Source organism: Phyllostomus hastatus, unplaced genomic scaffold (assembly GCF_019186645.2).
Source record: "Phyllostomus hastatus isolate PE091 unplaced genomic scaffold, TTU_PhHast_1.1 phas_contig_402, whole genome shotgun sequence".
NCBI lineage: Eukaryota > Metazoa > Chordata > Mammalia > Chiroptera > Phyllostomidae > Phyllostomus > Phyllostomus hastatus.
Window position 1 is genome coordinate 31,991 of NW_025333873.1, and position 25,577 is coordinate 57,567.

General features: G+C 51.8%; 1 protein-coding gene across 1 annotated transcript in view; it reads left to right on the plus strand.

Annotated features, from left to right (window-relative positions):
• XDH (xanthine dehydrogenase) overlaps positions 1–25,577 on the plus strand; it is a 59,872-nt gene that overhangs the window by 7,227 nt on the left and 27,068 nt on the right. The window contains 16 exon segments of the mRNA XM_045844459.1: positions 2,585–2,619; positions 2,621–2,682; positions 3,906–4,014; positions 7,524–7,650; positions 8,593–8,654; positions 11,829–11,897; positions 12,226–12,312; positions 13,448–13,589; positions 15,018–15,110; positions 15,704–15,855; positions 17,296–17,389; positions 18,705–18,814; positions 20,974–21,158; positions 22,217–22,391; positions 23,808–23,891; positions 25,308–25,477. Of these exon segments, the coding sequence (XP_045700415.1) occupies positions 2,585–2,619; positions 2,621–2,682; positions 3,906–4,014; positions 7,524–7,650; positions 8,593–8,654; positions 11,829–11,897; positions 12,226–12,312; positions 13,448–13,589; positions 15,018–15,110; positions 15,704–15,855; positions 17,296–17,389; positions 18,705–18,814; positions 20,974–21,158; positions 22,217–22,391; positions 23,808–23,891; positions 25,308–25,477 (1,756 nt within the window).

Consider the following 25,577-nt stretch of genomic DNA (forward strand, 5'->3'; position numbering starts at 1 on the left):
GCAGAACAAACCGCTTCTATAGGCGCTCATGAACCCTGGTGAGCTTTGTGGTCATTCCCGCTTGGGAGGAGCTGGGCTTTCCTCAGCCTGTCTTTTGCCTGATACATCAGCGGGCTTACTGGGGAAAGTGTCTAGTCCTGAGAAGGTAGAAAGGGAGTGAGAGGAAGTGGTGTTTGTTGGGAAAGGGGTACTTGAGGTGGGGGAATTGTGTAGAGGTGCCATCCCTGTGGAAATGGCAACGCTGAGAGGCTTGGACAAGGCCACACCTTAGGGGGACTTTGGATTCTGCTCTTCACTCAGTGCGGGAGGGTGCCTGCAAGAGGCCCCATATCGTTTTTAAACTTTATTTTTATTGTGTTTTTCGATTACAGTGTACACTCAACATTATTTTGTATTGGTTTCAGGTGTGCAGCATGTTGATTAGACAATCAAACACTTACAAAGTGTTCCCCCTGATATTTCTAGTACACACCTGGCACCATACATACTTATTTTAGTATTATTGATTACATTTCTTATGCTGTACTTTGTATCCCCATGGCTATTTTGTAATGCACCCCTGTTTTATTAAGAGTAGGAAAATATTCTGAGACCCTAGAACAAAAATAATAGTGAAAATATAATAGGAGCTAACATTGATGAGCACTTACTATGTACAGGTGGAGTTGTTCATGGTGATTTTTGTAGGTTATCTCACTGACGTCCACAGCCAGCCCTTTTGCAGAAGGGGGAGGTGAGGCCTGCACCTGTTAAGGGACCTGCTTCTCGCTCAGGCACTTTGGGCAGACATCTGCAGAGCCTAGACTAAAGCCTACAGCCACACTCTTAATGTTCTACCTGTACTGGAAACTCCCCAGAGGTCTGTTGTTAGGACATGGCTCATCCTGACCTTTGTCAACAAACCCCACTTGCTCCCAGTGGCAGGGATACAGTGGCTGATTCCAGTGGCGTATTTGGGAACCACACAGGATTGTTTACAAGTGAGCCTGGAATCCAGGGCCTCGTCTCTGGTTCCCTCACTTCCCGTCACACTGGGTTGCTGGCTCTTGCGGGCTTTGCCTGGATTTTTCGAGCTACAGGGAGCGGGATCTGGAGGTTCACAGCACGTGAACCTAGTGGGTTTTTTAGAGAGTTGACATCAAGTTTAATTTTCGACTAAAGTATTGAAAGTCTGAAAGCCTCAGGAAGGCCCTGGTTGTAGACATTGGCTGGTTTAAAGATCAACTCGCAAACGAAATCCAAAACTGAGAGTCGGCACATAAGTACAACAAAGTCCCTGTGGCTTATTGGGAGCCCTATGTTGGGAGCTCATTTGTGAGGGTTCCAGGCAAGAGAGAGAACTTCCTGGCTTCCAGAAAGACCCCGAGGCTGGAAGAAAATCTAGCTGGACTCTTGCTACCATCGCTATTCACATGCCCCCAGAGTTGCCTGAACTGCTCTGACTGCCCATGTCCTTATTAGTGGAAAGAATAACTGAGGACACAGAAAGTCCTCCCCAAATGTGTTTTAAAGGAGGCAGCCACATGGTGAAGGGGGAACCCCCACCTCTGGAACACACAAGTGGCTGTGTGAGCTTGCAGGGCTCACGTGACCTCTTGGGTCGTAGTTTGATTTTGTTTCAGTCTACTGGGCAATAGCAGTCCCTGTCCTGCCTGCTAACCAGTTAGTGTGAAGAGTTCTTGAGTATAAGCGATTTCCAGGTATAAGATGCTGTATTATTGTTAGTAACTAATCTCATCTTGAGAGAAGTGCCCAGGAGGTGATGAGCTCAGCTCCTTCCATCCCCACCGGGTAGCTGGATGGTTAGAGGCCTGTGGCTCTGAGGGAAAAGGAGCAATGGAGCCCATGTGTCTCAGAGAAAGTGGCCACCATGACTGCAGTTTTCTAGAATAGCCTCTTCCTTAGGCACTTTTACAAATGCCAAGTGTCCGATCATTTATTTCTGCAAGTATGTTTATGATATGGCTCCATTAATGGTCCCTGACCTCAAAACTGTCTTCATTTTAATTTCCCTTCACATAGTCCCATGGACTGGATATTCAAAAAGCCCTGGTCTATCCCTAAGGTGGATTCCTGGACTTCGCCAGCCCCAAAGGTTCAGGATAAAGAGCTGGGACTCAGCAAACCCCAGAACAGATCAACATCTCAGTCTCTGGGCAGATGTGATGGCTGCCCCACCTGCTCAGATTTTGAGGTTGCTAATTCACCTGTCCCGGGGACATCACAGGGCTGGGGGCCTACAAAGCTGTGCCTACAAGACCCTGACCCCAAGAAAATGATCAGGATTCAAGGCTCGGTCAAGTTTAAGTCCCGGAACTCAAGTCCCAGGGGATGTAACTTGGTGTTTTCATGTGGGACTCTGATGTCTTTTCCCTCAGGGAAGGTAGGGAGGGACCCTATTCCCCGCCTCCCTGGGCTCAGCAGAGGAGGCTGGGTGTGTGTGCAGTCTCCCTGGTGGAGGGGCCTGAGCCTGTGCATGACAGTGATGGTTCTACACTCCCAGGTCTGCCCAGGTATTTCCCAGCAGTCCAGCAAAGACTCTTGTTCTCTTCAAGTTCATGTTCCTTAATCCTCGACCATCCAGTGGGGCTGAGCGGGACCAAGCTGGGCTGTGGAGAAGGGGAGCTGTGGAGCTTGCACCGTGATGCTCTCCAAGTTTGATCGTCTCCAGAACAAGATCGTGTATCCTTTGCCTGTTGGCCGATGGCCCATCTGAGGCCGACGAAGCAGGGGTCAGTTTGTGAGTGAGTGGGTGTGCGCGTGTGCACGCGCAGCCTTTCTGAAAACCCAGGCTGGTTTCACGTCCCATATGCAATCAATCCCTCAACAGGTGTCCGTTGCCCACAGGATAAAGTCCCATCTCTTTGCTTTGCACATGAAGCCCTTCACAACATACCCCACTTTCCTCTCCAGTTCTCTTTCTCTACATGGGTCCAGCACTCCAGTCATCAGTGGGTCCTAGTCCCCCAGGCAGAGACAACTGTGAACAATCACACTCCACACCCACTAATTTCTTGGTCTTTGCATAAGCTGTTCTTCAAGTCTTTTCCAATATCTTTCCTTCCGGGACTTCTCTACATGGCTAACGTGACTAGCTCGTTAGGACTAGGAAAAATATCACCTCCTCTAGGAAGCCTTTCTTGATCTCCCAAGATTGCTAGGTGCCCTTTTTCTGAACTAGTCCCATAGTGCCCTGTGCACAGCCCTCCTGTGCACTTACCATTAGATATTGAGTTTATACCTGCATGCTGGCTTCTATTTTCTGGGTTGACTGCAGGCTGTTAAAGAGCAGAGATTTCATTTTATTCACCTTTATTTCTCAGCCCTCAATGGAGTGCCTGGCGTGTGGCTGGCACTCAATAACTGGGGTTGATTGTACGAGTGAATGAATGATGAGCAAAGGAACGGATGTGAGCAAGCTCTGAGGGGTTGGTGTCTCATGTTCTCTGAGAAACGGGAGAAGTAGGGGTGGGTGGAAACAGAAGCAAAAGCGGCTGGAGGTGCTGAAATTGAAGAGGCTAAGGAAGGGCTCTACAGGAAGAGGAATACACCTTGGGCCTGGAACCTGCTGGAAACTTCCCCTTAGCTCTTCCTCCAGGGTTGAGCTGAGTGAGAGCTGTCTGAAAGTGACCCTGGCCCCCCTTGCTCCAGCTGGGGGGTCCTGGGGGTACACTGATGCTTGACCCCACAAGGAGCTGGAGGGACTCAGGGCCCACCAGAAGGAGAGCTACCTCTGTCCCTTTCTCAGAGTCTTGGAGGAGAGGCAAGGACACCTCTAGAAGAGAAAAGAACTTAATGTAGAGTGAAGAGAAATGACACACAGCATCACAAAGTTCAGGCTTGCTACTCCAGTCCCCTCTGATGACCTGAGTAGACAACGGAATGGCCTTAACATGTGGTCGCAGCCATTTTTCTGTCAATGCCTGCCTGGCCCCCATCTGCTCCTTGCACCATGTTGCCGTGACGACAGTGGAAGGGATAGGAAGCACCAAGTCCAGGCTGCATCCTGTGCAGGTAACCAGAGCAAAGGGAGTTCGTGACAAGGGTGCGGACTTGCTTTGGGTTGTGGGGCTGAGTGTCACCCTTGGGCAAAGGAAATGTGGTGGCCTGGCCACCTCCCCATCTCCTTAGAGGTGAGGAGGCGGGAGGTGGGCGCTATGAGACAGAAAGAGGAGGAGGTGCCCAGGCTGCAGCTCCCTCCTGTGGTGGGGTGAATGTGACTCCAGGGGAACCAAGGGGCCAATTGGACCGGGTGGCTAGACAGTCCAGCTGCACCAGAACTGGAGAGTGGAGGGGTGGGGGAACTTCCTCACACTGAGCTCAAGTATGCGTAGGAAACCCCTGCCTTCCCAGATCCAAGATTCCAAATGCTCCACACCCCTTGCTCCACTTAATGCTCCCTGCTCCTTGAGTGGCAATTCCATTGCACCTCTCACCTGCTCCCCGGCAGATAATACAAATGTGGGCTGCTAGGCCTCTGTCCTCACTGAATGGAGGTAAGCAAGGCCCGAATAGCAGAATGGAGACGTGCGAGGGTCTGACTGAGGCTTTCTCCGTGATGGTATCAGGCCACCCGGAAACAGGTTGGCCTGGGAACGTTTTGGGGAAGAGTGGGCAGTAATCTGGGGGCCTTTGTGGGGAAAATCAGGATGATCTCAGGCAGAGGGGCAGGGAGCACACAGGAGAGCAGAGCACCATGGGAAGGAAAGACCGTTGTTCCCAGTGCGTTTTGTTAGGGGAAGCTGAGGCGAGGGGAGGTGTCTTTGGGAGATTATGTTCGCAGAGGGTGTGGAGCTAGGCCCAGGTCTTAATCCTGCCTTGGCCATTTGGGGAGACCTGTTGTTCAGGGCACACCTTCCGTGGTCACTGACGTGCACCTGGGAGCCAGGGCCTCTGGTTGAACAAGCTGATTATACCCCTTGCGGGAGCCTCTGGGACCCGTCAGGTGAGGGCAGAGCAGGGTGGGGTGCTGTTACTTCACTCTACAGCTTTATTTCTTAGGGAGGAAAGGGAAATTACTCAACCTCTCCAACCTGCAGGAAATGTGGGAAGGCTCACTGGGGCTTGCACTAATTCTCTGAGACAAAGAGATGGAAGAATGAGCAGTTTGAACACTGGAATTGCAGCCATATATTAGGCTGCAACCCCCGCCTTTCCAATAGCACAGGTCCTTTTTCTTGATGCTCTTATTTCAGATCCCAAATACCGTATTTTGCCTATATAACGCGCACCCACATTTTGGGCCCATACTTTCAGGAAAAATTCTTTTAATTTAATTTTTTAATTCAATTTTTAATTTATTTATATTTAGAAACAAAACCAATGATCATATTCCAGGGTATTATTTTACATATGGGTATCATTATTGCTTTCTACAGTTATACTTTTAACACATAAGCATAAATAAAAGAATCAAAAACATTTATATAAATATGGAATTAGTACTACCCATGTATAATGTGCATCCTTATTTTTCCCTCAAAAATTTGGGCAAAAGTGCACATTCTATATGGCAAAATATGGTAAGCTGTAGAGCCACATTCCACTCCTCCCTGTGCGCTTAGTTTTTTCCCTTGGTTTCTGTGACATGACATCCCCTCGTTCCCCTCCCTCTCCATGTTCGCACCATGCACTGGTTCCTTGGCTCCTGGGCTCCTCGTCAGCTCAGTCCCTATGGCTGCAGCGCCCCAGGGAGCCGGCCTGGGCCCCTTCCCTTCTCCATCTGCACACCCTCCCTAGGTGAATTTAGTACCATCTACATGTGATTAGTACTTGACATTTGTATCTTCCACTTTGACCTCCCCTCAGAGGTTAGATTCACACTCCCACCTGCCTACTTGGTATCACTACATGGGTGTCTTAGTCTCAAACTTAACAAAACCCTATTCTTTTCCTTCTTTCTTGCCCAGGCTTCCTCCCTGTGAGTCAGTGGCAAAAGCATCCATCCGATTGCTCAACACAAACATCTAGGCCTCATCTTTCATTCTCTTATACACCACCCCCATCTTTCCAGAAGCAGTGTCTACCTCCAAATCCTAAAATAAAACCTTCATTTTCTCTCAGTTTCCCTATTACTGCTTGGTCTGAGCCACTATCCCCTCTTGTCTGGACCACTACAGTGTCCTGGTCTCCTGTTTCTATCCTTGCCCCCTACCACCCATTCCCCACCCAACAGCCCGAGTGATTCTTTAAAACCACTAGTTAGACCTTACTACACAGTGGCTTCCCGTTCCCGCCCAGAGTACAAGTCTGGATCCCTCCCCAGGCCTGCGAGGAGCCGCGTGATCTCCCCCAGGATTTCCCTCGCCCCAGCGGGTACCACCCACACTGACCTTTTAGTGACGAGCACGCCGGGCTTTGCACTTGCTGTTCCCTCTGTCTGGAAGACACCCTTCCCTGATCCAAACTGTGGCATTAGATTCAACTTAAAGGTCCCCTTTTCGGAGCCACCATTTCTGACTCCTTCAAGGAACCATGAGTCACTCTGGGTCCTGTCATCCTCCACAAATTCTCTACATAGCGCTGATCTTTACCTGGACTTTTCTTTGTGTTTGTATATTTATTTTTTTGGTCAATATGTTTCCCTACTCGGACATGAGCTTCATGAGGCCAGAGACCTCATCTCTCTTCTTCACTGCCTGTCACACAGTAGGGTCTCCGCAAAAGTTGACAAAATGAATGAATAGAAAGACACGCTAGGCCCTGGGAATATGAGGCTCTAGCAATTTTACTTTATGTAAGTACCAGGAGAGGATCCCAAGAGACAAAATCGTAACGATAATGTGGACCTGGAGAATCTCCTTATAGTGGAAATCTTGCAGGTTTGAATGAAAATTCTGTGATGTTCAATGCATATAGCAATTGAAAGTTCTATATGAAACTATAGTTCATATAGAACTATAGCAAGTTCTATATGAAACATTTTTCAAATCTTATGCCCCCACTGGGTGTCAGGGGTTCCCTTCACTTAAGGAGACAGTGGCACTCTAGTTTGGAATAAGATGTATTCAGCTGGTTCTCAATAAAGGCTGAGTTGAGTTGGGTTGTGGGGTAGTGCAGTTAACAGAATGTGATGTGGTTCTTTCATTCACCACGTGTGTCTTTGCATAAATTTCTTAAATCTCTGGACCTGCTTCCTCCTTTGTTCAGAGAAGGGAATGAAGGCTGAGAAGTTGCTTCTGAGAGTCACTATTGTTCAAAGGGACTTTCCTACGAATAACTAACATTGGCAGGATTCCCAGTATATGCCAGGTATATAATGTTTAGAGTTTTATGTAAATATCTCTTTGAATCCTCGCCACTGCTCTAGAGGTGAGCACTAGCATGAGGGACCTATGGCTCAGAGAGGCCTGGTAATGTGCCCAAGGTGACAGTTGTTGAGTGGTGGCACTAGGGTTTCACTCTGTGCCGTGACTCCTACCCCGCACTGACCCATTGGTGTGGCCTGGCTTCAGCTGAGCCATGTGTGGAGTCTGAGAGGGGTTCTCCCAACACAGGGTGCCCCTGCTGTCTGTCCCTTTTAGGAGAGAATTTCCAAAAGCCATGGCTCCCAGTGCGGGTTCTGCACCCCCGGAATGGTCATGAGCATGTACACGCTGCTCCGGAATGAGCCCGAGCCCACCATCGAGGAGATCGAGGATGCTTTCCAAGGTACGGGCCTCTAGGCACAGCCCAGGAGGTGGTATGGCAGATGGGGGCTCTGTGGGGGTCAGCATGGGGCCCAAGTGGAAGCTGGGAATGGGCTAGGAGTCCACGGCACTGTCCTTTGGAGACAAAGTTCAGGGCACCCCAGTGTAGTGGCTAAGATCTGCTGGAGGGTTGGCTCTCTCTTAGTTTGACAAACACTCAGGCTGGAGACATCTCACTTTAGAATTCATCTTTCTGAGGGTGTCTTCCTGCCCTTTCTCTGTACTAGGATGGGGTAGCAGTGGGCGGCTGGCTCAGGACATCGTTTGGAAATCCACAGAGGCTAGTGATACTGCTCCCTTCTGTCCCAGCTTTCACCAGAGCAGGATTCTGCCGGGCAAAGGCCACGTCTGAGGAAGGCAGCTGTGATTCTGAGCTGTGGGCAGGGATGGCTTCTCACCGTCCCTCTGTGTGTGGGCCTGGGACTCTGGACCAGGTGTCTGTTTCTCGACATTGAATAGTGAAGGCTTCTCATCCATTCACCATTTCAGCCCTATCATTTGTTCAGTCGTATTGTATTGAGTCCCAGCATATGTCAGGCACTCTACAGAAAACAAGGGACATGGGGATGAAAGATCCAGTCCTCACTCCAAGGAGTTGATACTTTAAAGGGGAAGAGAGTTTATAATGCAGTTTGATAACTTCACTCATAAAGCTGTGACTAGGTACCAGGGAAGTACTTAAAAGGGCACCTGAGTTAGTCTGGGCATTCTGGGAAGGCTTCCTGGAAGAAGTGATAGATGTTTTAAAGTCGGAAGTACAGGGAGGAAGAGGACAAGGAGGGGCATTCCAGGAAGAGAAAACAGAATGTGCAGCAGGCACCTGACTGATGCTGGAGCTAAGCCAGAAACTGCTCACTTGCCCTGTGGCCTGCGCTGACCCTGCGACTTCTTCCTCCTCCCCCAGGAAACCTGTGCCGCTGCACAGGCTACAGGCCCATCCTCCAGGGCTTCCGCACCTTTGCCAAGGTAAGTGGTGGCCCCAGGACATCCGTGGCCCCGCCCTTAAAGCAGCAACACTCAGGAATCACAGTTGGGAGGAATGCTAAGGGCCTCTGGGTTACGGAGAAGAGAGATCAGATGGCCAGGTGGCAGGTCCTTTCCCTATGGGGACCAGGCATGGGCAATGGATACTGCCCTTCTTATTTGGAGAGGGGTTCTCATCAGCACCATTGGGACTCACACCCCCCACTCCCACCTGAAAAAGCCCAGAGGAACTGATTCTGGAAGAGGCCTGGTGCCCAGGAGCTGACTTCCTTCGGGGTACTTTGGCTTGGCAGCCATCCTTGGAGACCAGCATGCTTGGCATGTGGCGTAGTTGCTGAGTGTGGGATGTAATAACAACCCACCCAGCCCGACTCTGCACCCATGTGCTCCTGCCTTTCCTGGCTGCCTTCTGCGGCTGACACTCTGCTGGGCTTATGAAACTGCTAATCAGTTCTCCAAGTTCGTGAACCCCTGTGGTGTTTTGTAGAACTCTGGTTGAGGAGCCCCAGCCAAGGTGTGCAGGCATTGCTTGTAGAAACAGACACACCGGCCTCTGCTTTCTTGGCTTAACCCCCTCAGGTTTCTCAGCTGACTCTCCAGCTGGGTCATGTTGAGCCCGTCTCCAGTCAGACCTCCTTCTGCCAGTGTGATTTGGGGTTGATGGTAGAACCACAGGCTCCTGTGGCCTTTTGCTGACCTGTAGGGTTGGTACCATACAAAAGGAGTGTTTCATTCAAACAATTCAAAGTGGGGTGGACATGCAGACGGGGCTTATAAGGGTGGAAAACACCACACGCCGATGAGGAACTCAGGGGTGTGAATTTAAGGGAAAGTGGTCGGAAGCTCAGATTCAGAGTCCTGCAGACCTCGATTCAGATCCCATTTCACCCCTTAACTCACTCATGGCCTTGGGCAAATTTTCTTGTTTCTAACATGGGGAATTATAATAACACCTACCTTGTAATTGTTGTTGAAAGTACCTCTTGTAAAGCCCTCGGAATGATGCTGGACATACCTTATGTATTCAGGAAATGGCAACCATAAACCATGATGCTGGTACATTTCTTCTACGACTCAATATTCGATCTTTACAAATTGTTCAGCCTTCCCTGAGAACCATTGTTCATCATGTCCACGAACTGACTTCAGAGAAGGCTTCTCAAAGAGAAACAATTTAACCAGCCCTCCTAGCTTCTCAAAAGAGAAGGGCTTTGGAGTGTAGCTGACAATCATGCTCCTTCCCAGGGTTGGCTCCTGCTTCTGTTGGTGGGCGGTGCTCCCCTCACCCCTGCTGCCTGGCAGAGCAGGGCTGAGCTGAGTGCACCGAGCAGCCAAAGTGATCTGTGCTGAGCGTCCTCAGAAGCTCATGCACGTTACTCACTAGAGACCCCCAAGCCTTCCTTCGGAGCCTTTTACCTCTTGCTTTACACACACTTTTCACAGACCTGGTCATGTTGTTTTCATTTCCATCGCACATGCTAGAAAAGGGTGAGGAGAGTCTGCTAGAGGGAGGTGCTCTGGTCACAGCAGGGAATGGCAGTGTCTGCCCAGCAGCGAGGAAGGAAATGAAGGAACCATAAGAAATAAGCCTGCCTTAGCCTACTGAGAAAAGGGGGAACCTCTCCAGGAGGAAAAAGCAGTCATGCCCAGCCTCAGTGCAGTGCCGCCTTGAGTGCAGTGAGACGCTGTTCATTACAACAGTCTATGTCACGAGCACATCGGTGAATTATCAAGATCACAGACTTAAGCAAGAACGTGCTGGCACTTCAATGACCTGGCAAATGTACTTGTGAAAGACATCCTTCCCGCAAGAACTGGGTTAGTGCGGCTGGTGCCCCTCACTTCACTTGGGACCTGGTGAACCCCCTGCATCCCTCCCTCGAGAAGAAAGACGAGATGGGGCACTATAGGCACCTCTCTTTCTTCCTTTCCATCTAAGTAGAAAGGGGAAGGGCAAGGCGGGGGTGCAGAGGTCCAAGACAGGGCCGCTCTGAGCTCTGACAGCCAAACTGTGTGTGCGGGGGGTGGGGGGGATCTCTGCACTTCTGCACTTACAGCAGCATCTGCAGGGGGTTGAGGCAAGGGGAGGTTTTTCCGCCAGTGCCAAGTCTGGCAGTGCCGTCTAGTTCTCGAAAGCCTCACTTTTGGCGCCGTGGCCTTCTGAGCGCCTTCTGGGGAACAGCAGTGGGCTTGGTTTGTCCTTCGGGAAGTGTCAGGGAAGAATGGTGTCTCCCGTGACTCAGTGCAGAAGGGCTGCCGCAGGCCCGCCCCTCCAGGAGTCGGCCGCCCTGGAAATGCGCCTGGCTGTGCTTGGAAGTTTTCCCCACCTTCACCTCTCAGCACCACTCCATGATCCTGGAGGGGCTTCTGAGGTCCTGAGCTGAGGTTCCTGCTTGGGGGCACCTCAGTCATGGGAACACACCCCTTTCCTGACGCCTCGGTTCTGAGAGGCGTCAAGCCAGACTCTACTCTGTGCTCGGCTGTTGGCTCCTGAGAGGTCCTGGGCAAGTCCACCGGTAAGGGGTCATATCAGACCTGTAGACTTCCTCCGGGACAGGCCCAGAGTGAGGAGTGAGGAGTGAGGAGTGCCTCGCGTCCTGGCGAGCATGTCTGGGAATCAGTGGCGAGGCCATCGGGCACACCCCCTGGGCACGTCTCCCAGCCCAGCACCCAGTCCTTGGGCGCTCTTGTCAGGAGGGCCACCAAGATTCCAGCCTTCAAGGTGCCCAGGCAAGAACCCGATGGACCTAGAAGAGGGGGCCCTTGGGTGCTGAGAGAACCAGGGGAATTTCTGTCAAATCATTTCCTGAGGACGCAGCACTGGCTAGGGGAAATGGGCACAAAGATATGTTTTGATAAAGTAGGAGGACGTATCCTTTTGGAGAAGTGTTCTTATCACTAAGTTTCACTGCTGCTTTCCAGAGAGAGCTCATTTGTTTATTCACAAGTTATTCCCAGGCAAGAAAAAGTAGTTAAAGCAGAGGCCTTACCTCTGTGCAAAGGCAGGTGGGGTGGGACTGGGTACCTGCCAATACTATTTTTGGTGAAATAGGTGTGAAGAGCTGGATTTCACCGGCCATGAATCATGTAGGTTCTTTCCCTTCTGTGAAAACCCTTCGCACGTACTTTCTGTGTGAACGACGGTCCTCTCTCTAGGGTGGCGGGTGCTGCGGAGGAAATGCGGACAACCCGAACTGCTGCATGAACCAGAAGAAAGAGGGCACAGTAAGTGGGCCCTTTTCTCTCTAGAATCCTGGGGGCCAACATCAGCTCAAAGGGGCCAGCCAGCCAGCCAGCAGGCTCTCTCCACACTCTTGGCAGCGGTGGCTGGAAGAGGAAACAGTCGTGCCCAGACTGAAGAGGGTGGTGACTGTGCACATCAGCCCTGGGTTGTGTGGTAGGACCTCCTGTTCTTGCCCTGCAGGAGCGGCCTGCCCCTCCACCAGCCTGCTGTGGTCTGCACAGGAGCGCGTGGACCGAGGGCTGGGCTGGTCCTCTGGGGCATTTCAGCAGAGGAGACACTGAACCACACATCTGTTCCCTTTCCCAGCAGATCACTCTCTCGCCATCTCTGTTCAACCCAGAGGAGTTCATGCCCTTGGATCCCACCCAGGAGCCCATCTTTCCCCCGGAGCTGCTGGTAGGTGATGTCTCGGTGCAGGCCCATCCGGGGCTCTGCGTCATGAGCCTGTGGAGACCCACCTGACTTCATAACCCTGGGAACTTGTGTTTCTCCTTGTCCTTTAGGTTTCAGCCTGAACTTGTCTTCCTTTCTCTGACAGCCAGGGGATCAAATCCCTCTGTTGCAGACTCCCACAGGGACCCTCATTTCTCCCCGTCTCCCATGTGTCACTCTGAGGACACCGAATAGATCTCTCTGGCACACTGTGTGCCGTCACAGGTGCTTCCGACGCATCTGCTGACCTCCTGGCTAAATCTAGTGCATACCCGCACAACCCCCCCCCAGCAGCCCACCTCCTCTCTGTAAACAGTCATTCATTAAACAGGCAAGCGAGCAAGCAAGCACACAAACAGAGCAGTGTTCCAAGGGGCACAGCCCGTGGCCTGCAGCTCTCTGTGAAGGACGCCTCTCACACTCACTTTCTTATCTTGATGATTCTGCTCCTTCAGTCCAGCGTTTATGGTCAGGAGGGAATCAAGCCACCCTCAGAGCTCCTCCAGTGCAGACACCTCCGGGGGTGGCTGAGCACATGAAGACTGCTTTACGAGTTCAACAGGCCAGAGAGGAGGGCTTTGCAGCAGGCCGCCGGGATGTCTTTCTCGGGATTGTGCAGAATCAGTCTGATTTGGGGTTGTCTTTCCCCACGTCACCTCTCACACAGGAGAACCAGCTCTCCTTTGCATTCCCTCCGACACCCCTTTCTTTCCTGGTCCTCCCCCACACCTTGTCCGCTGCACCTCCTCGAGACAGTGGGGACAGCTCAGGTGGCCTTGTGGCTGGTGACTATTGGCAGGTCCCACAACTTCCCCGATCCTCAGGTTCGTCCTTTGCCTGTAAGAGACGGGGCTCAGAATGCCTCCCTTGCTGAGTCTCCTAAGGACTCAGCGAGATCAGGAGTGTGAGAGCTGTAACCTAGTTCCTGGCTCCACACGAGGTGGTTCCCCGCCCTTCTCCCCGACAGGTGTTTCCACTCTGAATTCAGTAATCAGTCAGTGGGAGAGTCGGTGCCACTGTGGCGCGAAAGCCCGGGCAGTAGTGGGACGTGGCGGTGGGGAGAAGGGAGACGGCTCGGTGAGAAAGTGTCGTTTTCCAGAGGCTGAAGGACACTCCCCTGAAGCAGCTGCGCTTTGAAGGGGAACGTGTGACCTGGATCCAGGCCTCGACCCTGAAGCAGCTGCTGGACCTTAAAGCTCAGCACCCTGACGCCAAGCTGGTGGTGGGGAACACGGAGATCGGTAAGGGGGGCCTGGGGCTGCCTGGGGGCAGAGACCCACTGAGGAAGCCTGGGCGCTTGACCTTCTGCAAAAGTCTGGCTTTGGAGTCAGACAGCCTGGTTCAACCCCAGGCTGGCTACGTGTCCCTAGAAAAATGACCTCTCCCCTGCTGCGCTCATTGTCCTGTCTCATGTGTGCGTGAATAATACCTCCTTCGAGGCTTATTCTGAGTATTAACCGAGATCCTTGACGAGTGTTCTCCATGAACATGTGCAGAGCGCCAGCTCGGTGCCAGGTACTCTGGGGGAGCCCGAGGCGCTGAAGTCAGCCGGACACAGCTCTCTCCCTCACGGGTCTCCTTGCCTGAGTCAGGAGGGGGCGATGCGCCTGGTGGAGGCTAGTCGTTCCATTCACGAATCTCTCTCTCCACCCTTCTCTGGGGCTGCTGTGGCAAGACAAAGGGGAGGAAATGTCCGAGTGTGACTGCATTGCCTATGACATGGCCACCTGCCCAGTTGGTGCCACCACCTGGGACATGAGGCCCACAATATGGCAACAGGTCAGGGGAACTTGAGTTGTGCCGCTTCAAATTAGAGATAATTTCTTAAGATTGCTCCATCTGCTCCGCCCCCTCCTCCCTTGTACACCCGCCCAACAGAGTAGCCGGCGGCCCAGAGCTGGGGCAGGGCGTTGGGGAGGCTGGGAGGCCCAGAGCTGGGGCAGGGCCTTGGGGAGGCTGGCCGTAGAGAGAGACCTATCCACCTGCATTCTTTGTCCCGGGAGCTGGTTTATCAGGCGGCCCGGCTCCACAAAGTCTGGCTCACCCTTCACGATTCCTGAGCAGCATGTGTGGGATGTGGGATGATGGGTGCTCATTTCTCCTTTAACCTTGTCCCTCTACAGCCCTGCGGGCAGGGCTGGGAGAGGTGCTGCGTCACTGAGTCTGAGGGAAAGGAGCAAGTCTGTTCGTAGACGTTTGTACCTTGATTAGCAGATTTAAAGTTTTTTCTCTCCATGCCCCTCTGTGTTTGAACGTTAGACTTTTGTGTTATGATTACTGTTATACCCTGACTCTTAGAATAGCTCAAGTACTGAAATGCACCTATTCTTAGCTGTGTGATTTGGGCAAGAAACTTAGCCTCCCTGAGCTTCAGTTTCTTCCTCGATAAACAGAGAAAACCACAGCATCTCCTAGGGCTGTCGTGCGGAGTAAATGCATACGTAGTGCTTAGGAGGGTTACTGACGTATCTTAATTTCCTGTGTTTTCTGATATTTATTTTTGTTTTTCTCATCACCATTTACCCCTCCTATACCCTCTTCCTCTCCCACCCAGCCCCCCTTGCCCCCCCCCCACAATTGCCACACTTGTCTGCATCTATGAGTTCTTTCTAATATTGTTATTAAACACACACACAGGCCTCTAACTTCAGGCTTTCATTTCTCTTGAGGCGTTGAGGTGAAGTTTAAGAACAGGCTGTTTCCTCTGATCGTCTGCCCAGCCTGGATCCCTGAGCTGAATTTAGTGGAGCGTGGACCAGAGGGTAAGGGAGGTTCCCCTGAGCCCCCAGGGGGGCTGGGATGCTGGGGAGGGTCCCGTAGGGAGTTGGTGGGTTTCAGGACACCCTCCCCTTTGGCTCTCTCTGTCACCTGCTTGTCCTGGAGCCACCCTGCACAGGGGAAGGGCACCCTTCACTGCCTTATTCCTTGTAGCATCCATGGTAGGGTGCCTGTGGGCAAGGCTATGAGAGTTTTAATAGTTGCCTTAATCCTGGCTGAACATCCCTTATGGGTGAGGGGTCAGGTGGCGGGGGAGTGCCTGGGTGCTTTTTTAAAAAAATGCCAGGACTTGACCCTCAGAGATCTGGTTTTGTGGAGTCGAGAACCACTGGTTTAGAGGAGAGAGCACTCTGGCTGTGGGACAAGAGGCCTGGGGTTCAGTCCTGGACATTTTATTAGCTGTGCGTTGTCGGGCCAGCCACGTAAGCTCTCCGGGCCTTCCTTTCCTCGTTCACATAAGGATGCAAGTCCTGGGGCAGCCTCACCCAGGCTGCTGCGCAGCTTCGGGGATTCTGTGTAGGAAGTGTTTTCCTGTGCTGGGAAGGGGATCGCTGTTATTCTGCGTGTGTGTTCCCAGGTATCTCCTTCGGGGCCTCTTGCCCCCTGAGCACCGTGGAAAAGACCCTGCGAGATGCCGTTGCCGAGCTCCCCGAGCACAAAACCGAGGTGTTCAGGGGTGTCCTGGAGCAGCTGCGCTGGTTTGCGGGGAAGCAGGTCAAGTCTGTGGCGGTGAGTCCCCGGTCAGGGGCCCATGAGGCCCAGAGGATGGGGTCTTTCTTCACAAGGCTGGTCTGGCTTCTGCTGCAGACTCTGGGGCCTTGAACTTTAGTGCTCAGACCTGCCTGAGGTTAAAGATGCAGACCCCTGGGCCCTGCCCTCAGGCATTCTAGCCTAGACACCCCAGGGCGGGGAGTGGGGGGAAGCCCCGCAGGTGCCTCTGATGAAGGTCTGTGGGCCAGTCAGGTAGTGCTCACTCTGTGACTCAGTCTTTTCCCTGAGGTTGGGGAGGTGGAGTCTCCTGGCCCCTCATCCTGAACTTGGCCCAGGCTCTCAGCAGGTGGAGGAGAGATAAGTTAGAGAGAAGCCCAAACAGGGAGGGGCTCTGGGTTTTAGAGCTGGGGGTAGAGCCGGAGGTAGACCCACCTGAGAGGAGGGAGGGGTGTGCCTGCGGGCTCAGGGCTCACAGCCCGCCTTCAGACTGGCCCCCAGGTTCCCAGGGTGCAGGGGTGTGCGCGCGCCCCCTGCCGCGGAGGCTCGTAATTGGTGGTGCTGGTGGGAGGAAAGCTAGTCATTCCGTTCTATTTTTTTTAAAGATTATTTATTTATTTATTTATTTATTTTTGGAGAGGGAAGGGTGGGAGAGAGAGAGAGAGAGAGAGAGGGAAACATTAATGTGCGGTTGCTGGGGGTTATGGCCTGCAACCCAGGTATGTACCCTGGCTGGGAATTGAACCTGCGACACTTTGGTTCGCAGCCTGTGCTCAATCCACTGAGCTACGCCAGCCAGGGCTCCGTTCTATTTTTAAAAAAATTAAAACCAAAAAAAAATTAAAACAAAACAGCCTATTCTCATTCCCCACACCCTGCTCCCAGCACCTGCCGGTTCTGGCTGTAGATGAGGAGATAGAAACTCAGAAATCCCCGCTGAGTTCCCAGCGAGGCTGGACTCCACTTCCAGGAAGAACTCGTTTTGTTCTGCAGTTGGTTTTCTTCCTCCTCCCAGTAACGAGAACCCCGTGTCTTTGCCAAGTTTCCAGGAAACTCAGGTCCAGTTAGAACAAATTGTTTATCCTTGAGTCTTCTTTCTCTTTTTCCTTTCTCTTTATCTCCTGTTTCTGATGAACCAACTCTATATGACCTCTGTGATAAACCACCTCCCCCGTTTCAGAAGAAGTTGGGGTGAAATTAAACAAACACACTTCAAGGCGCTGACTCTGGTTTACCGACCCGTAGATCTCGGACCTGTGCCCCAGTCCCAAGTGTTTGGATCTCAAGTTTTGCGCCTTGTTCTGAGCGCTGGGGCTCTCGCTGTGCCAGTCTCATGTCTACAGGGACTGGGGGTCAGGTGTCCCTTCAGCAGGTGCTGCCCTCCTGTCCTGTGCTCGGGAGCCAGCTGGGCGAACAGAGGTTCCTGGGTGGGCTCTCACGTGCACTCTCCACTCATCCTAGTCCATCGGAGGGAACATCATCACCGCCAGCCCCATCTCTGACCTCAACCCCGTGTTCATGGCCAGCGGGGCCAAGCTGACCATCGTGTCCACAGGTGAGCGGCCTCATGCAAAGGGTCCTGGGGGAGAGCATCTCACAGGAGAAGTTACTTTCTGGAGGCACAGAGTCCAAAGTGCAACGACCCAGCTGTCCTACAGTTTGGATTCCTGGAAGCTGCGAGGGGTCCCCTGTGATGGGGGACTGGGAGAGCCGGGCCGTTTCTTTATTAGAAAGTCACAACGGGCTCTGTCACCAGATGCCTCACCTAGCGGTGTGCAGGAGCCAGAATGCACCAGCTCAGCATAGCTGATTGCTGGGATTTCAGCGTTTGTTAAACGTGGCCATTATTAAGACTTCAGTTATATGAACTTACGAGATAAATGGTATTGATAACAAAGCTAATGAATACTCAAAAGTCACCACTTCCTAATTATTTTACTTCATCTCACTATTGCCTGTGCTGCTGAGGTTACTTCCACCTACTGTATCCGCAGTGGAAATGCCATCTAACAGTGGGCTTCTGTGCATCGTCCCTTGTCTGAGGGTCCCCAGCACCTCTCCCAGCTGGACGACTGGCCGGAGGGACCACAGGCTCAGCATATGGCCGTGCTCCTGGCTCGGACTTGCTGTAGAAGGGGGACACAAAACAGAATTGGCAGGGGGAGATGACGCCTGGAGCAAAGCCTGGGGGAAACCAGGCACACGCTTCCAGAGTCTTCTCCTCATGGAGTCACTTAACAGGATGCACTTAGCTCCCCCAGCAGCAGGCTGACTCCACAACACATAAGAAGTGCGGATGACCGGAGAAGCATGTTAGAGACTCAGCACCTAGAGCTTTAATGGGGGCTGGTCACTCAGCTTGGCCTGGCACACGCCGAAGTCCAGACCCCCGGAAGGGAAGCAGGTGCTCAGCCTAAACCAAGCTGCTCTTTAATAAATAGTTCGGCACAATGACCCGTTCCTACCAGGGAACGGTAGGACCTCTCCCGGGATCGGAGTTCCCAGAGGACAGACAGTGGCCGGCCTTGTAAATGGGCCTTTCAGAGGACAGCGGGCCCGCTGAGGCAACTCCATTACCCTCTTTTCAATGTCATACTCAGTAGTGTCACCTGGTAGCTTGAAAATGGCTATGGTGGGAGTATTTATACCACAGAACCAGGCCTCCTCCCCCCACCCCCAACCCCACAGAGCCCATTGGTAAGCATTCACCAGCACAACATTGCTTAAGGATTTCAGATGGAGGACCTTGACCCCAACTGTGCCATCTGCTCCCTCTGACTGGGGGCAGCAGGGACCAGGATGGAGGAGCCCACTGGTGGGTGGTCCTGTGCTCTCTCACGTTGGTCCCTCTCCATCTTGCCCCTGCACAGGCACCAGGAGAACCGTTCCAATGGACCACACCTTCTTCCCTGCCTACAGAAAGACCCTGCTAGCTCCAGAGGAGATTCTGCTTTCCATCGAGATCCCCTACAGCAGGAGGGTAAGATGTGGTGCCCAAATCACTCCCACAACTGCCAGGCTCCAGAAAAGGAGACCCGAGTCGGCCTTGGGGCCAACCTTAGCATCTCTGAACTTTACTGTCGGTCTTCTTATTTCTGAACTTGGCCTTTGACTAACCATATTCCTCTCTGGATGATGAGAACTTTTAGCTTAGGGAACAGAGGACATAGACAGAAGCTAAAAGTGTGATCCCAAGCCCTTCGTTTCACCTTCCTGAGCCCCATTTTTCTCATCTGTAAAATGGGCACAAGGTTGCCTACTGGGCAGTTTATCGTGAGGTCTGAACAGTAATTCATAAGGTTTGTGGTAGATGCGTGGGAGCCAGGGGAGATCTCCCTCTGGCAGCCGGCAACACAGGGTCAAGAACCCATGCAGCAGCTGAGTGTTCCTGCCCAGGTCAGGGGAGACTCGGTGTCACAAGGTGAAGTGTGGGGCTTGCGCGCTCAGGGGAGAAGCCGCCCAGACGTCAGATCCTCACACGCCGCCCTGGGGCTTGAGAAGCTGTTTACCCCGCTGACCTTGTTCTGGGTTGGTGTGAGCGAAGAGCTCTGCTTCTCGAGCAGGTTTCCCAACTTTCTCGGGCCGGTCTGGGAGCCTCTGGCCGCCTTGCTGGGTTCCTGGTGCCTACGGCAGCTTCGCCTGCTGTGGTTCTTGCCCCTCTCGGCGGCCGCCCGTCCCAGGGTGAGCCTCTTAGAAATGATCTGTGAGAGGCTGGGGAGCCAGCTGGGAGGGCGCGTGTTAAGGGTTTACCACAGCCAGTGCTCGAAGGAGTGTCTCCGGCATTTTCGCCCTTGCTAATTTTAACCTCCTTAATGAGAATGCTAATTCGATTAGAGCAATTACATCCCTGAGGTGGTTTCTTAATGGTTTTCTAGCTTGTCCTCAGATAGACCATTTGAGCAGTGATTCCCAGAGTTTTGTGTTTCACAGATCAGTAAAAAAAAAAAAATTTAAATTATGAGGTTGGGAAAGGAGATGAAAACAAGCATAGTTCTGCCTGGTTTCCATGTGGCCAGGCAAGGGACGTCCACAATATATTTCACACAAAATATTTCATAAAAGAGAGGAGACTTGAATACCCCGAAGCAAGAAGAGTTTCTCAAGACAGGACAGCGGGCAACCCGACACTGGCCTTTCACGGCTGCTGCGAAGCGTTGCTGTGGGCTGGCACCGTCCTGGGCGCCAGCAGCCTCAACCTCTGTTCCAGAGCCAAGTTCAAGCTCTGTGCTCATTGCCCCAGGCCCACGTCTGACGCCAGGAATCGGAACTAGCTCGATCCTCAGGAGGGGTTTCTGTGGCTTCCTCACACAAAAGCCCGTGGTCGTGTTGGACCCCAGGGTGTGTCTCGTTGTGCGTTCTCTAGTAAACTTCTCCTTCAACTGCCGACCTTTCACGTGAGTCAGAATCTGTGGTGCCAGGGTGAGTTCAAATCTCAGGGGGACGTGACATAGAAAGGACTTGACCTCAGAGGGTTCTCACCTGGAAAGTGATCACGTGTTCTTTCTATTTGCAAAGACGGAGCCCGGCTTCCATGAATGGGCAGGGAATGTATGATCAGAGCACCGAGGCAGCGACTGTCTCATAGTGTGATTCTTTCTGTCGGGAGAGAGTCGTAGCCGCTAGACTGCTGGGAGAGACGAGTTAGCCTCCGAGGAGGCTGCGAGCCGGAGGCGGTTTCAAATACCCTTTGGGATTTTGGTGTGTGTGCTTGAGAGGCCAACAAGCCAACAGAGGTTTTGGCACAGCCCCCTGGAGAGGCCAGTGTGCCCTGAGACTGGGCCCCAGGGTGGGGAAGCCGAGTGGGCCTGAGGGGGGTCTCTGAGGAGACTGGGTGAAAACAGCCTTCCCCTCCCAGCTGTTGGGTTGAGAGTGCTCTGTTGTTCTTCTTTGTCTCTGCCTCTCAGTTTCCTGACTAACAGAAATCCTGACCCCACCAGATTCTGGGCATGTTATGTGGAACTTCTCCTGAAAACTCGGTCATCAGATATGCCTCGATCTTGCAGCCCATCAGCAGCCCCCTCGCTGGTTTGCAATGGCGCTGTCTCCTTCCCCGAGCCTCGGGACCCTGTGTTTCAGGCTCACCACTTGCAGTCCTTGCAAAACAGGGTAAGAAACAGGTACCTTTCTGTTCTTTTTCAGGGCGAGTTTTTCTCAGCATTTAAGCAGGCCTCCCGGAGAGAAGATGACATAGCCAAGGTGACCTGCGGCATGAGAGTCTTGTTCCATCCAGGGACCACAGAGGTGAAGGAGCTGGCCCTTTGCTATGGCGGAATGTCCGACAGAACCATCTCAGCCCTTAAGACTACTCGGAAGCAGCTGTCAAAGTAAGAGCTAATAGCAAAATAAAACTGCTGCTACCATATCAGTGCTGCTGCTGCTGCTACTGTGACTACTCACAGTATTATTATTGTTGCTACTACTACCATTGCTACTGCTATCACCATGGTTATGACTACTATACAATTATTGCTACTGCTAGTAGCATCGCTACTAATAGTATTGCCGCTGCTGTACTATTACCATTGCTACTCCAGCCACTACTATTGCTCCTGCAATTGCTATTGTTACACAGCCACAACTATTATTGCTATTGCTACTGCTGCTTCTACTGCTACTGTTATTCCTCATAGGCACATCACTGCTGTTGCTGCTGCTACTTCTACCACTACTAGTTGTGTTACCGATGCTTTTGCTATTATTTTACTACTACTGCTTCTTCAACTACCACTACTATGTTACTTCTCTTTCTACTACTGCTATTACTATTGCTTCTTCTAGTACTATTACTAGTACTGCGCCTGTCAATGCTAGCATTACTACTAGTAATATTGTTGCAGGTACTACTACTATTGGTATCGCTACTACTTCTCTTAGCACTGCTGCTGCTATTGCTATGGCTACTCTATGGCAGCAATTGTACCGAGGACTTCATGGCGCTACCCTGTGTAACCCTTGCCATAACTGCATGGATAGATGAGGCTTGACTTGGGGGTTTGACTCCTTGGTCCCAGTTCTTAGCTCCAACACTTACCAGATGGGTAATATAATAAGCCAACCATGCCTCAGTTTTCTCACTGGTAAAACGAGTATGAAATTTTTTCCTCCTAAAAATGATGTATCATCTAAAGCACTTAGGACATTGTAAGGACTCAGTAGATTTAACTGTTACTTTTGTGGACTTTTAAAACTGCATCTGTTTTTGAAGACGAGGAGACTGAGGCTCAAGGAGGTTAAGTAGCGTGCCTACAGCCACGTAACGATGAGTCTCTGAAGCAGACTTTGCGCCCAGATTCCTATGACTCTGAGGCCCTGCGCTTAGTGTGCACACGAAAACCTCCTGAGGGCTGGGGAGGGCCGCCGTCCCACACGTGCTCTCTGGCAGTTCCTGGAACGAGGAGCTGCTGCAGGAGGTGTGCGCAGGCCTGGCAGACGAGCTGCAGCTGTCCCCCGACGCCCCTGGCGGCATGGTGGAGTTCCGGCGCACGCTCACCCTCAGCTTCTTCTTCAAGTTCTACCTGACGGTGCTTCAGAAGCTGGGCAAAGAGGACCCGGAAAATGTGAGTGTGGGGGGGGCCTGGGCCGGGCACGGACTCTCTGCGGCACTTTTGTGTGGGGGTTTGGGCAGCTGCTCTGGCTGAGGCAGAGCTGGGGACCAGGTGGTGAACTTGCTTCTCTCCTCTGGCTGTCAAAGGGCAGAGGACCGAGGACCAGGGTCACAGCCCAGGCAGCCACACAGAGGTGGAAGCCAGCAGGTGGCTGAGAGGTGGAGCCCTGGGCTGGGAGCCAGGGGCGTGGATTCTTGTCCCGGCTCTGTCATTATCTCATGTGAGGACTTGACCAGGTCACCCCTCTCTCCAAGTCTCCGCTATAAAATCTGCTGCACCCGTGGTTTGTAGGTAGATGGGAGCGTACAGTGGAGCGAGGGTGTCAGGTGGGGATTCTACAGCCCCTGCGAGGATGTGCATTCGAGAGGGGGTGCTGGCTGGCGGGGCCCAGCACCCCCCCCCCATCTGTTCGCCAACAGCATTTATTTTGCACCTTTTATACAGTAAGATTGCCCTGAGCACTAGGGGGCAGCCTAGAGTGGGAGAGGACATGGTCAGTGAAGGCCAGTCTAGTGTGACTGCTGCGGAGACGAGCCTGGGGACCAAACGGGGGGAGCTTCACAGTGTGCGGACCGCAGAGCAAAATTCCTCTTTTAAAAACATTCATGACACTTGCTTTTTTCTGAATATAAAAGTAATAAGAAGTTATAGAAAACTTAAAAAATACAGAATTGTATAAAGAAAAAAATGATTCTGAGATCCTACACTGCTGCTAATATTTTTGTTTATTCCTCTGACCTTTTTCCTACGTTCATCTGTCCCCTGTCTCTCTCGTTCTGTCTGAGATTGCTCCATCTCTTTCTCTGTTTGTCCTTCCTTCCATCCATCACATTACTGTCTTTTGATTTGGAGCTATCGTTTTCTAAATAAATTTGGGGTCATGCTGCGTATGGAATTTTATTTCCCTCTTGATTCCTTGGAGATTATATTGTGAACATTTCCTGTATCATTAAGTACATCTCGTACAGAATTGAGGAGGAAGAGGAAGACTTTCCCAGGAAGGCTGAAGGAGAAGGGTGTCCCAGCTGGGAGGGCAGCACCCACAAACATGGGGAGGAGGCAAAGTGGTCCGTGTGTGGGAGGGAGCACGAGCCCCTTATTGTGCAGAGGGCAGGGGTAGTGGCAGACAGCCTGGGGCTGGGACTCAACCCTGACTTCTCAGAGCCCACACTCAGGTGTGGAGGTGGATCCAGGCGGTACTGGAAGGAGTGTAAAATACGAGGAGGGCAAAAAAGGGTATAAAGGGTATAATAAGTATAAAAGGGTATAATAAGGGTATAAAAGTTTACTTTTACCGGTTGGGGACAGCCAAGGTCAGAGTCAATGATACAAATAGTTATGATCACTTCTGTTTTCTTGTCTCCACAGAAGTGTGGTAGACTGGACCCCACCTTCTCCAGTGCCACCCTACTCTTCCAGAAAGACCCTCCAGCCAACGTCCAGCTCTTCCAAGTAAGTGCAGACCGTGCAGAGCTCATATCAGGAGCCCTTGCTGACCGCAGCGGAGGGTGCTGACCACTGGCGAATGACTTACTTGAGTTGTTTGTAGGTTGCTTCAAGCTCCTTACTGTCGTGCGCAAGCCTCCAGGGAAGAAAGTGGGAATTATGTGAATGTCAGTGAAGCTATTTGCCCCCTTACTCACCTAAACTTCTCTCTCAGCATTACTCTCGTCTTCAGCTGCTCCTTACAGAAAACAATTTTTTTATTTGTGTTTTGTCTGTTCTGGCTCCTCTGTGGGACTAACCTGCAAAGTGAGGAGTTCTCTTGAGCATATAAACACACACACACACACTTTCCACAGAAGCTTTTTGAGAGGCACTGGGTAATGGGTCGGCTTTTCCTGTGAACGTTTTGGGTTTTGCGGGCCATGCAGCTTCTGTTGCGACTCCCCGACCCTGGCATTGTAGCACAAAACCAGCCAGAGGCAAGTGTTTCATTCCAATAAAACTTTAATTATAAAAACAGGCAGCGGGTCAGATTTGGCTCGCGGGCTACCACGTGTTAACCCCCGCAGTGGAAGGCAGCGGGGCAGCGCGTGACCTCTGGGGCCTGGCCGCCTGGGTCTCCCGCCCGTTTCGTGACTGTGGAAGCTTGGATGAGTCCCTCAACTTCTCTGTGCCTCTTGGGCGAGTTAATTATGCCCACAATATGGGTAATGATGGCACCTGTCTTACAGATCATTTTGAAGTTTAAATGTGTTATTTCCTGGAACATCGTAAATGTTCAATAAATATTAGCCATTATTATTATTTGAAAAACACATAAAACAGAATTTTATTATGAAATGGATACACTAAAACATTTTGAAAACTACAGAAAAGTGTAAAGAAGAAAATAAGTCACCCAAAATCCCACCTACAAGAGAAAAATCATTATTATAGTTTCATTTCCTTCCCATTTCATGCATATATGGACATGTATACACTACATAACACATGTTTTTTTTACTATGAAATTCAAATCATTTTTACACGTGCACCCACACAGAGTTTTATGTTCTGTTTTTACACTTAACATGAGCTTCCTTCCTTCTAATTAAAATTCTTCAAAGATATGTTTTCACAGTTGCACACTGTTCACTGTATGACAGTGACATGTTTACCCAGCCCTCAGTAAGCGGACCTTTAGCTTCCTCTTTTGGGCTTTTCTGTCCCTGTATGTGGTGACCTATGACCACCTTCCCATTGACTTCTTTGTGCCTTTCCGTCTCCTCCAGCTGTTCCCTCCCTCCCCCCCCCCGGCCGCCCCCTCCATTCTCATGTCTACCGTGTGCTTTGCCACCCGGCCTGCAACTCTGCATGGTTTCCCTGGGCCTGGAGAACAGTGTCCTCCACAGCTCAGCCTGACTGGCACCCGTGTTCTTCCAGGAGGTGCCCAACTGTCAGTCTGAGGAGGACATGGTGGGCCGGCCCCTGCCCCACCTGGCTGCAGCCATGCAGGCATCTGGGGAGGCCGTGTACTGTGACGACATCCCTCGCTATGAGAACGAGCTGTCCCTCCGGCTGGTCACCAGCACCCGGGCCCACGCCAAGATCAAGTGAGTGTAGTAAATACAGTCAGACAGGAGGGTGCTGGGACTGCCCTGCCAGGCACTGGAGATGCACCCCTCCCGGTTGGCCTACAGGGGAAGATGGGGC